This window comes from Rhizophagus irregularis, chromosome 11, assembly GCF_026210795.1.
Source record: "Rhizophagus irregularis chromosome 11, complete sequence".
Classification (NCBI taxonomy): domain Eukaryota; kingdom Fungi; phylum Glomeromycota; class Glomeromycetes; order Glomerales; family Glomeraceae; genus Rhizophagus; species Rhizophagus irregularis.
Genome location: NC_089439.1, coordinates 3,135,757 through 3,148,193, shown reverse-complemented (window position 1 = coordinate 3,148,193; position 12,437 = coordinate 3,135,757). Strand labels below are relative to the sequence as shown.

Genomic DNA, 12,437 nt, shown 5'->3' with positions numbered 1-12,437 from the left:
TACCACGCTTATTATTAAATTAATTTTTCTAACCAATTTTATCTTAATACATTATACAACATATAAAGTTAGAAAATGAATTGATTCTAAAACGCCAAGATACACAAATCATTGTTAGTTTTTTATCTTTTGAATGAGAGTGTGGAGTGTCATTTTATTTACAGAATACAGGAAGAATGTGAAAAACAAGACGTATTACAAGAGATACTGATTTATTTAAATATGACGCAGGGTAGCGTGATGTACAAGTACTATAAAGAATACAAAGCAAAAGTTTAAGCATCTATTTGCAAGCACCTTGTTTTTTTTTTAAAAAAAAAAATTTCTCTATCACTATTAAGTAATAACTTTCAGTAAAATGTTTTTATATGTATATTAATTACTATTAAGTAATAACTTTCAGTAAATTGTTTTCATACGTATATGAATTGTTGAATGCTGAAAAATTCAAAGCATTAAGGATTTGGCTTGGACTATAAAATGGAGGGTTTTAAAAGGCGCTCGCAATTAAACCCGCAGCAACTCCGGCGACCGGTCCTCCCAGCAAGGATACTCCTATGCTGGTAAGAATAGGAAATACCAAATGTCGAATGAAGATTATACCGACCCGGCACGCCTTTTCATACAATTTTTTAAAGAATGTTTTTTGTCTCTCAACTTTTATTATAAAGTTTCGTGAGATTATAAATATGCAAAATGAAGAAAAATCACATCGAATAAATAAATAATATCAATCTTATTCATACAAAGATGTTAACTTTAACCTACCTCCAATAAATTGATCCAAGATCGCTCTTTTTGTTGTTTTATATTCTTTACTAGTCAGAAGGTGTTTACATTGTTCGAGTTCACGGAGCTTTTCAATGAGAGAGAGTCCGGACATAATTTTTATATCTTTTTATTTTATTCGTCTTTTGTAAAAGTCTTAGTATTAAATAAGATGTAAAATCATTCAATGCGCATAAACAGTATTATATCCAACTTACAAAGTTAGGAAATAATAAAATCAATGGAAAAAAAAGAATTTTGAAAAAAAAAAAATTGCAATGTGAAAATAATTTATATAAGTTTGTTTTAAATTCAGCACGACGTAAACAAATACCAAACAAATATAATTAATTGGTTCAATCAAATTTAATGTAACAATATGATTGAATTTACACATCTATAACAAAAAAAAAGGAAAAAATAGAGAATTACAAAGAATAATATTACCGCATAACAGGTAATTCACTAAAAATAGAGAAATATATTGTCATTTTGTATAATTACACCAACAAACTTTCACGTGACTTTCTAGCCGGAGTTATAACAATTTACTGTGGCATTAGTTATGTGAATATTTGATAAATAATGTGACAAAAATTGTTCTAAAAATACTTTGGAAATGACAATATAACAAATATTTTTTGTATTTTTAAAAATTACTTTAATTAATGATTAATATTTACATTAATAACCAAAAAAATCACACTTTTAAATGTAATAAAGTAAACAAAATTTTTGTTAATTTAATATTTAACCCTGAATTATTAAAAATTAAATAATAATAATTCATTTTACACCTACTTTGATTTTATATTTAGCAATAACAATAAATTAGTTTTTTAATCAAATTAGAATAGGCCAGTTCATAATTGATTGAACGGGATATTTGGTTGGTTGCACTAAAAATTCAGACCAATAAATTTATCAACTAACCGTTCAATGTGAACCACCAAAAATATAGGTCGTTTTGGTTGAGTAGACAAAAATACTGACAAAAATAAACAAAGCCATAACAACTTTGATCATAAAGATTAGTGTAACATGACCAAAAAAAGCCGATTGAACAATTATGAACTGGCTCAAGTTTGCTTCCCTCAATTTTACGCTGTTCACATTTAATAAAGTAAGATTCAGATGTATATCTACCTTCTATACTTTCTTCTTCACCATGCCCCAACTTGCATAATGGACATAATTTCTCATCAGTAATTCCGTAATAATCAAAATTTTCACTACTAAATTCCCTATATAAAGTAGAATATTGATCCAATGTTTTGTTGCGAAAATAGATGCAGTCAAAAGTTGAATTAGTCCTACTTGTTTGAGATGTGACTGATGAAATCATTTCTGCAAAAGTCACATGACTCTGATCGTTACCATTGGTAATGGTTTTCGAAATTACATGAACCCGATCATCCACATAATCTATAATATTTTGAATTTGAGTATTATTTAATCTAGAAATATTACTTGCGCTATAAGTGACTAACTTATTAATTCTATCTATCCCAACCCCTTTTTCTCTGAACAGCATAAGAATATTTTTTAATTCACAAATCGCATCTGATCATTTAAAGTTTACTCTATATTTGAAAATTTAGATTGTAAAAAATATTGTTTTTTTATATTTAAGCTCATAAAGATGTTAATGCAAATAAATTTTGTTATAGCTTTGACGAAATTATATATTAATAATGTAATACATCTTTATGATCCTTTCATGTTACAATTATCTATTAAACGCTTGATCAAAAGGTTCAAATTCAATTCGACTTCCACCACATAAACCTTTGACAGTTATACAATTAACTCTAATTGCTGCGGTACATACATCAGGAATTGCAGTCTGATGACGGACCCTTTTGTAAATAAGGGAAAGAAAAAATGTGTTATCTGAAGTTAAATAGTTATAAATATATATTAATAAAATTTCTCATACCATTGAGGTAGATTATGTTCACATGTGGCAAGTGCTGGACCATCTCTAAACAAGAAAACGGTATCATGATAATTTACTGCTCCATTTGCTGTCAAAAAGTTGATTATTGCATTTTTGTTCTGTCCAGCAATACCGTTTCGATTATTGGGTGATATGGGCACATCATTAAAACCGCCGTTATTCCACTGGATTACAATGGCAGGCATATCACTAAATTTTTTTGATACTTTAAAAACAAGAATAGCAATGTGAGGATCTTGAAGGATTGCAGGAAGATCTAAACATATATATTAAATAGTGAAGAAATAACTGGTCTGCAATAAATTTTTTTATAATACTATTTAACAAACTCATTAAAACTTTATGCAATAAATCATCAAAACTTCTAGCGTTCAAATACCTTGGTTACAAATTCTTGCAAGTTGATTAATGTTGTGTTGTTGTACTACAATAAGAATATGGTTATACTTTAAAAACTGTCGCAAGATTCACAAAATTTTACTTGAGGAAAAAATATACCTCTATTGCGAATGTATTCAAAAGGATTTGACATAATTGGAAAGAAAGAAAAAAAAGAGAAATTGTTTGGGTATATCGGTTTATTGATTCTAATATACTGATGCATGGTTAATAAATCACCCGATGCAACAATTACATTTATCAGAATAATAATAATCATTACTTTTACATTGCGATTCTCCAATTTATTAAAACTAATCAAAATATTTTTTATTTATATCATGTTGTACGATTGGCTAATCGGGTGGCTTATCGATTTACGATTTGATCTCATCAAGAAAATTAATACTAAATTTAGACATCAATTGATAAAATCAATTGAACTAATTCTAAAAATGAATCACTCAACGTACGAGTGATTTTTATTTTAATAGGAATTAATAGAAAAAATTGTGTTATTTTTTTTCAAACGCCAATATAATTTTTAAGGAGAAATTTTTTTTTCATTAATCAACAAAAGTTTTTAGAATCAAGCTTATTATAGTAGCGTGTAGTGTAAAAAACCAGTATACATTTAGTCAATTCGTATGTTATAAATTAAAAAAAGGACTTATCTTTTTCTAATGAAATTTCTAATGAAATATAACCTCGAAGTTGTTACTACTGCTGAAAGTCTGCACATAATTTTTTTCGATATCGCAATATCACGATTGCATAACTAAATAGGTGTATAAACGATTGTTACAAATATAATCGTGAGAAACATATTATTTTTATGGTGACGTATGATACATTTTTTTTAGTACGTATTAATATGATTTATTTAATCAAACCAAGTGAAATTCTATATAAAAAATATTCCGCCCAAATGTAAATTGAAGAACACATATCCAAATTTGAAGTATCTAAATTTGGGCGACATTGAATTGGATCTCAATAAAAACTTTACTTCTAAACCGATAACTGATAAAGGTCTATCTGCAATAGCGCAGTCATGTCATAAATTAGAATATCTAAACAGAGAGTTTACTGAAATATCGATTTGTAACATTATTTATTCTTGCCCAATGCTTAAACATCTTGACCTTAGCTTTTGCAAAATTACCGATTTTACTATTGGGCAAATTGCTCGTTTATGTCTCAATTTAAAATATCTTGATCTGGAAGGGTGCGGTAATATTAGGTAAAAAGCGGTAGACCAACTTAATTCATTCATATTAAGTTTTTTAGGGATAAGATTGTTCCCGATCTTATTGCCACATATAGTGGTTATCTTAGACAGGCTCATTTTATTTCCTTCTTAATCAGGAATTATCATAGCACTCTACAGAATGGTGGTACTAGCTAGTCCGGAGAAGTGCCCGGCTCGGGAGATTTTTTGCTGAGCCTCCTGTGTGACAAAAAAATGTAGATTAGCTAACCAGTTTTAGACATGGGCACTGATTACCGATGTTAATTGGTAAATTTTTGACGAATGTTTCGTGCAATTGTTGAGGAGTAAGATTTGGAAATAGCGGAAGTCCCTCTCCAGTAACCCTAATTTTCTCTACTCCCATTTCACCATATTTCGGTAATATCACACCTAGGGATGGTTAGGTCGGTCCTGGTCCGGTCCTGGTCCTGGGACTTATAAGTCCTATTGAACGGACCTGCGGACCAGGTCCTGTTAGGACCAGTCCTGGACCTGGTCCCAGGACCTGATCCTGACTAAGTTATTTATAGATTTTATGAATTTAATGATAACTAAATATAAAAAAAGTGATTTGCGGTATTGCGATTCACTTTTTTATATTGATTTTATATTAAAAAAAGTGAGTTGCGGTATTGCAATTCACTTTTTTATATTGATTTTATATAAAAAAAGTGAGTTGCCGTATCGCGATTCACCTTTTTATATGATTTTAATATAAAAATGTAAATCGCAATATCGCAACTCACTTTTTTTATATAAAATCAATATAAAAATTGTATTGCAATATTGCAGTGCATTTTTTATAATTTATTATTACTTAAAATCAAATTTACAATTTATACATATATAATTTAAACATAATATAATTTTATATAGATCTCTCATAACCTACACATTTAATGTTTATATATAATGATTAGGACTTTTTAGGACCTGGTCCGCTTAGACTTAAAGATCTGCAGACTAGGTCTTAGGACCAGGTCTTTAGGTCCAGGACCTAGGACTTTACCATCCTTAAATTCACATCTGGATCATCTTCTAATGGACCATGGAATTCCTCAAACTTTTGGAAATATGCTCTTACTTTTTCATTGACTTCTTCTGCCCTTTCTTGATTAGAATATAAACCAATAATACTGAGTTCATCCTAAATTGTAGGGGTTCGATCCGTAATCTGGTAAATTCAGATTGATCCGCTCATCTGAATAAAAATTGGATATCCTTATCCGATGATTTCTGACAGATGGATCCATAAATTTATCGGATTAAGGATTGCAGATCATCCGGATTATAATCTGGATTGTAATAATATAAATTAAAAGGATCGAAAAAAAAAATTAAAAAAATTTTAAAATTATGTCAGTCTTTTAATCTTAGCATTAAATTTATTTTTTTTTTGCAATTCATTTTTCTCATTTTGGACCCTATTTTTATCATGTTCCTTTTGCCCTCAAACCATTCCTATTTCATTCCTTTAGCCCCTTACGGGACTTTGCTATTTTTTTTTCTGAATTTTAAAACCTTTACTATGGCAGATAGTTCAGATTTTTATCCTGATGAAGATTTTAACTTTGAAATACCAGATGTTATCTTGGAACAGCAAATCGAAACACCTGGAAGTTCAGAAATTTTGCATGAACCAGTAGTTACTAGAAAACTACCTGTCGTTCAAAGAACCCTTTCCTTTTTCACAATATCTTCAGGAAACAAAGAAAAAGGTACTAAAGTTTAAATTTTAAAATTATAAATTGCAATAAATTATTATTTATTTTATTGATGTAATTGTTTTTTATCTAGGCAAAGGAGTTGAGCTTCCTGAGATTAATAGTAAATATAAGCGTAAAAAACCATCATTTACTCAGGAATATTTTGAAAAGGAGGTTAATGATAAAGGTGAAGACATTCGAATTTGCAATATTTTAGACGGAAGTAGTATAAAATGTGGCCAAGAATATAAGTGCGGAAAGAGTGGAAGTTCAACAGGCAATCTTATCGTGCATCTTAGAGACAAACATAACATTGTATCATCTGATGATGCAGATATTTCAAAAAAGGTAAATACAGCTGTTGACCGTTATGTATTCATTAAATTTTTTTTAAATACTGTCATATTGTTAATTTTTAGCCACGCAACTCTAAAATTACTGATTTTGCACAAAATCATAAACCTCATCCTAAACATATTCAAAAAAGACGTGAAGAAGCAACCCTTAAATAGATGTTACTTACAAATCAACCCCTTTCTGCAGTTACTAATGAAGCCTATAAAGAAAAAATGGCAGAATTCGATCCTTCCTTCATTATTCCAGGAGAAAAAAAAATTAGAACAATGGTTGTTAAGAGTTACAAGTTTAATCAGGAAAATTTGCAGAATCTCCTTACCGAAACTGCTGAGAATGTTTCTCTTACAATTGATCTCTAGTCCAGTAGAGCCAAGCATGGGTATTTAGGAGTTACTGCAACTTGGATTACGTCAAAATTTGAAATCAAAGATACAATGCTAGAAAATAAATATGTTCCTTCTCCACATACTAGTAACATTATTGCCAATGAACTTCATAAGTGTATTGAAACATGGAATCTTGGAAATCAAGTGACTTCAATCACAATGGATAATGGATCTAATATGGTAGTAATTTTTCCTTTATTGAATCAGAAAAATGGATGTGAAAATATCTGACGTTTTCCTTGTACAGCACACACTCTCCAGTTGGCAATTGGAAAGGGATTAGCTCCAGCAGAAATTTTGGTAGCATGCGCAAGGAGACTAATTAATTTTTTTCAATATCAAAAATAAGTGGAAAGATTAGAGCAGGTGCAGAGAAAACTTGACTATACAGATATTTTGCGTTGTATTCAAGATGTATCTACACGTTGGAATTCATTGTACTATGCGTAGGATCGTTTATTTTTTTTAAAGGATGCTATTACTCAACTTCAGGCCGATTTATTCACATCAACAGATCGTGAAATCAAAAAAGATGAAAATAGATTGAAGAGATTGTTACTTACGAATGATGAATGGGAGTTGCTGGACCAACTTGTTGATTTGCTAATGCCATTTGAAGAAGCAACTCGTGAATTTTCTGGAAATTCATATATTACTTTAAGCTGAGTTATTCCAATAATTAAAGAAATGATTTTTGATTTAGCTACTGAAGTACTGTCAAATAATGATGATTTTTTGAATGAGTATACCATATTTGGATCGAAAGCCCTAGAAATACAACAGACTGACTTTAATGACGATGAAGTTATAAATAATATTACAAAAAAGAAGATTTCAATTAAAAATCCATTAAATACAGTAAGTATTTTGGAAAAAATAAAACAAAATATTTACAATGCATTGATATATTACTGGGATATTCCAAACGATCTTGGCTTAATGGCAGCTTTATTAGATTCTCGTTATAAAAACTTAGATTTTCTAGATGATGACTGATGAGAAACAACGAATTGTCCAAAAACTCCGCAGTGAATTGGGTGGAGTAGAAACATCAACATCTGAACCATTAAACAATCCATCAACTCCACTTAATGCATAATCTTCTATGCATTCACATAAAGAGTATCATCAACAGCGGCAAATGAAAAATAAAAGAGGGGATAAATCATATCCAAATACACCAATTATTGATGAAATTACAAATTATTTGTCATTACCATTAGCATTGGAAACTGAAAATCCTTTAGATTGGTGGAAATTACGATTACAAATGTTTTCAAAACTTGCCAGAATTGCCTGAAAGTATCTTGCAGTACCAGCAACGTCGGTATCAAGTGAACGGTTATTTTCAGATGCCGGAAATCTTATTAATACTAAAAGGACAAGTTTAAATACAAATTTGGCAGCTAAAATGCTTTTTTTAAAAAGAAATCTTAATACAATGCATGTTTTTGCATCAGAATGGGATGATGAAACGAGTCATATTGAGATAGATTAAGGGTTTCAGTTTCTTAAATAAAATTTTTTCAGTAAAGTTTTTTCAATAAAGTTGCTTCAATAAAGTTTTAAAAAGTATAATTTTTAAAATTATTAAATGAAAATTAATTATAATATTTAAAATAATTTATTTTTGCGAAATATAAATTAATAAAAATAATAAATTTTGATTTTTTTAAATTTGATGGTCGGGTTGATCTGGAACTTACGGATTATCCATAAAATTTTCAAATCTGAATTATTATCCAGATTTGGCAAATACATTAAAGGGAATCCGAATTTGATCTGGATTATCTCTAAAAAATCGGATCGAACTCCTACTAAATTGTCACTATATCGTCTTCTAAACATAAAAGCAAATTAAATATTTTTCCATATGAAATATTCGTAGAAGTTTCATAAGCTTTATTGCTTTAGAGCGTCTCTTCTAGAATGGGATTGCTATTAATCCTAAGTCTCGTATTATATCCTCCATCAAATCTAACAACAACTCATATGAATCAGCAGGTATTTTTCACCATTTCGCTTTGATATTTGCCATTTGATTTGCATTGCCACTAATACCAAGTTTTTCCTGAATAGCTATTATATCCTTCTTCTAATATAATAGCACTTCATATAATTAATCAAGCGTTTTAGAATTATTATTATTATTTGCTATGATTGTTATAATAAAGTAATATATTTATGTGAAAATTTCTGAGTTCAGAATACTGCTCATCAACCTCGGAGAAGTGATCACCAGCTCAGAAGACTTAGCACAGATTTCTGCGCAATGATGTAATAGCCAATCATCAGGCAGGATTTGTGTGATATATTAATTTTATATATTTGCTTCTATCTTTTTTTCTCCAAACAAATGTGAGAAAAATGTAAAAGGAGGTTTAATTGCAACACAAAACCAGCTCTAAAAGTAAATAGTGATGGCAAAAGCATATGTTGTAAAAGATTGAGGGACTCACAATTTCAAGATCACCAGGCGTAAGATCAACTATGTTTCTTTCTGATAAATCTACATGTAAAAAGGTATGAAGATTCTATTTACATATGCTTTTGCTTTAATACCTTCAGCCATAAAGCTCCTGGCATCATATGACAATGTTAATCATGACTCATATCTCCTTAACTTTTTTAAAGCATATAGGTGTATATGGAAGTTCAGCTAACTTTTTCACAAAATTTTAAGGTAATATATTTTTTGTATATTTTTAGAAAAAAATGTTTCAAAGGATTATTGCATCTGTATGAATGAAACTTTATTCACTATAAACATTTACATTTAGAAAAAGCAAAATGTCAGAAATCAGGCTTAATTGTCTTATTATTCCTAGTAATTCAGTTGGGAGAATTACATAACAACATGTCATTACAATTAAAATTAATAACAAAAAATCTGTCCATTCTCTCAAATCACAAATTAAAAAAGAATATACTCCCTAATTTAATAATATTCCAATTACTGAATTTGAATTTCCTTAAATTCAGATAAAGTGCTAGCATTAGTTAATGCTAAAGGAGTGATGATAAGCATGAATAGTAGGAGACAGAATGAAGAACAGACGTTGATTTCAATGCTCAATATTTTTGATTATTTTCTTAAGCAACTTTCTGAAAAAAATATTCATATTATAATTTATTTAAAAATTCAAACATCCTAGTAGTGAGCAGTGTTTTCGTTGCGCTATTTTTTTATGTATCAGTTGCTCTGGCAATATTCTTTATTTCATAAATAAAGTATTATTATTATTTTATCAGTATATGAGAAATGAATCACGTGTAATGATGTGTGTTTACAAAGTAAACTAACATCTTTATCTGAGCCAATCTAATATATATAAAAAATGTAACGTTATTTCAGATGATAAGTGTTCACGGTTAGAGAGGCGTAGTGATTAGGTGATTATTGCACCTATGATGTATACCCTACCTCAATATTTTTTTACAAATAAAATTCTTTTTTACTCTTGTCCTCATTCACACTAATTTGCACTAATAATATTTCGCAAAAAATACCATATAAGCTGAAAATATATCTATCACTTAATACTGGTAAGTTCATGAAAAAATATAATAATTACTTTGAATAACTCATATATGGCCAATAATCGAATTATTTTTTGATCTCAAGAATAATACAAAATTGTAAAATCATAGGCATGAACATATCAAAAGGTACCAAAACTCCAACGAGATAATAAACTTAGAGAGATAGTCATCATATTATTGACTAATTATTCGGAATAAGTTTATTATTTAGATTTTTTAAATGTGATATAATTAATTAATTATATAATTTTGATTTTTATTATATTGTTTCAGAAAATATAATAATATTTTGGATTAATTTAAAAATTACCACTGAATTTAAAAAATTCAACGAGTTTAAATTTCACTATGATCTGCAATACATTAAAAATTTTAAATTTTACTTCAGTGAAATTTACCAGGTGAATTTGTACTATGCAAAATATTTTTTACATGCGTTTTTTGTTTTTTTCCAAGACAACTTGGATTTTTTTATTTTTTTTTGTTACTTTACTTTGCTAATTTTTTCTTCTTTAGATAATGATAATTTAAGTAGAACCCCAGACATTACATATACAACTCAGTGGCAACTTTTTCGCAGATTGACCTAAATTTCACAAAAAAAAATCAGTTTTTTGCGATTATCTCAGCATCCAGTAGTCTAATTTGTATGAATTTTTTTTTTGTTTTATAGTTCTCATTGAGCTCTACAAAATAAAAATATTCTGCATGAATCAGATTACTGGATACTGAGATAATCGCAAAAACGGAAAATAAAAAAGAGCAAATTGGGCCTTTTTTGGCAAAAAGTCAGTTGTAAGTTCTATAAGAGATGTCTGGGATCCTATTTAAATGACTTCAGGGAATTTAAGGTAGAACTCATCCTTTTACTGTTTTATTCAATTGTTTTCTGTTACTAAAATGATACTAATCAGTATTCTTTTTTTCTATAATCTTTTTATTCCTTTTTTTTCCTATTTGTTTCCTTTTCATTTTCTATATTATTTCCTTTATTTCCTATCATCCCTTTTGCTTCTATACCGATTTCTATTATCATTCTGCATATATATTATTTGACATTATCATTTTTGCTCTTATGCCAATTTCCATTATCATTTTTTACTCCCATACCGAATTCTATTATTATTTTTACATCTATGCTATTTTTCGTTATCATTTCTACTCCAACACTAATTTTTATCATTACTTTCGCTCTCATGCCAATTTTTGTCATTACTTTTGCTTCCATATCAATTTTCATCATCACTTTCACTTCTATACCAATTTCTGTTATCACTTTTGTTTTCATGCTGATTTCAATTATCCCTTTCACTCCTATGCCAATTTTTGTTATTGTTTTTGCTTCTACACTGATTTTTCATCATCACTTTCGCTCCCATGCCTATTTCCATCATCATTTTTACTTTCATGCCAATATCAATCATCATTTTTACTTCTATGTCATTTTTCATCACGCATCACTTTTGCACCTATTTTTTTTCATTATTTTTTCCACTTCTATATAGTTTTTTATCATTCATTTCACTCCCTATTTTTTACATCATTTTTTTCATTTTTTGCTACTATTTTTTCCTTTAATTTTTGTTATTTATTTCATTTTTTTTTTATCATTTATTTTATTTCTTTTTATCTATCTTCTATTATCCATTTTACTCTCTTGTTTATTTATAAAATTTTATAATAATGCGCATTATTATTAATTGATAATTTTAATTACATTATAAAGGAGTGTATTACAATAAGCAAAAATTATTGGAATAAATAGTGATGGAAATAGTGTGTAGGATTAATTAAAGTTAAATTTTCTATAATTTAAAAAAAACTTTTTGTTAATAAAATTTTGCAAGTTTGTACTCAGTTTTATTCATTAAAGAAATTTTTTTAATAAAATTTGTAGTCACATAATATGGTGAAATTTTATAATTTTATCTAGTGAAATTTACTTCTGGTAAAATATAACCCTCTGGTAAATTTCATTCCTAATGAACATTAAAATCGTCTTAATATTTTAGTAGCATCAAATTTACACAAGTCAAAAAGTGAAAAATCAGGCATCAATCAGTCACCAATCAACTTTTTGTATCACT

The 12,437-nt window shown here is 28.4% G+C and overlaps 4 protein-coding genes across 4 annotated transcripts; all 4 read right to left on the bottom strand.

Moving 5' to 3' along the window:
* Positions 1-180: 180 nt before the first annotated feature.
* Positions 181-1,117, bottom strand: OCT59_003167 (uncharacterized protein). The gene is made up of 2 exons (XM_066145440.1): positions 769-1,117; positions 181-657 (listed from the first exon to the last, which is right to left on the bottom strand). Exons 1-2 carry the CDS (start codon positions 881-883, stop codon positions 491-493), a joined length of 282 nt encoding a protein of 93 aa, XP_065996163.1. The 5' UTR covers positions 884-1,117; the 3' UTR covers positions 181-490.
* Positions 1,118-1,696: 579 nt separating this feature from the next.
* On the bottom strand, positions 1,697-2,302 carry OCT59_003166 (uncharacterized protein; the record flags this gene model as incomplete). Its single annotated transcript, XM_025308499.2, has 1 exon — positions 1,697-2,302. One exon carries the CDS (start codon positions 2,300-2,302, stop codon positions 1,697-1,699), a length of 606 nt encoding a protein of 201 aa, XP_025179478.1.
* A 195-nt stretch (positions 2,303-2,497) lies between these two features.
* On the bottom strand, positions 2,498-3,260 carry OCT59_003165 (uncharacterized protein; the record flags this gene model as incomplete). Its single annotated transcript, XM_025316873.2, has 4 exons — positions 2,498-2,627; positions 2,708-2,933; positions 3,108-3,152; positions 3,227-3,260. 4 exons carry the CDS (start codon positions 3,258-3,260, stop codon positions 2,498-2,500), a joined length of 435 nt encoding a protein of 144 aa, XP_025179479.2.
* An 8,138-nt stretch (positions 3,261-11,398) lies between these two features.
* Positions 11,399-11,638, bottom strand: OCT59_003164 (uncharacterized protein; the record flags this gene model as incomplete). The annotated part of the gene is made up of 1 exon (XM_066145439.1): positions 11,399-11,638. One exon carries the CDS (start codon positions 11,636-11,638, stop codon positions 11,399-11,401), a length of 240 nt encoding a protein of 79 aa, XP_065996162.1.
* Positions 11,639-12,437: the final 799 nt, after the last annotated feature.

What these genes read in the sequence shown, in the direction of transcription:
- OCT59_003167 (XM_066145440.1), bottom strand. Translation starts at nt 883, where the DNA reads ATGTCCGGACTCTCTCTCATTGAAAAGCTCCGTGAACTCGAACAATGT. An exon ending in CTTGGATCAATTTATTGGAG is followed by an intron (nt 658 to 768) that starts GTAGGTTAAAGT and finishes TTATAATAAAAG; the next exon opens with TTGAGAGACAAAAAACATTC.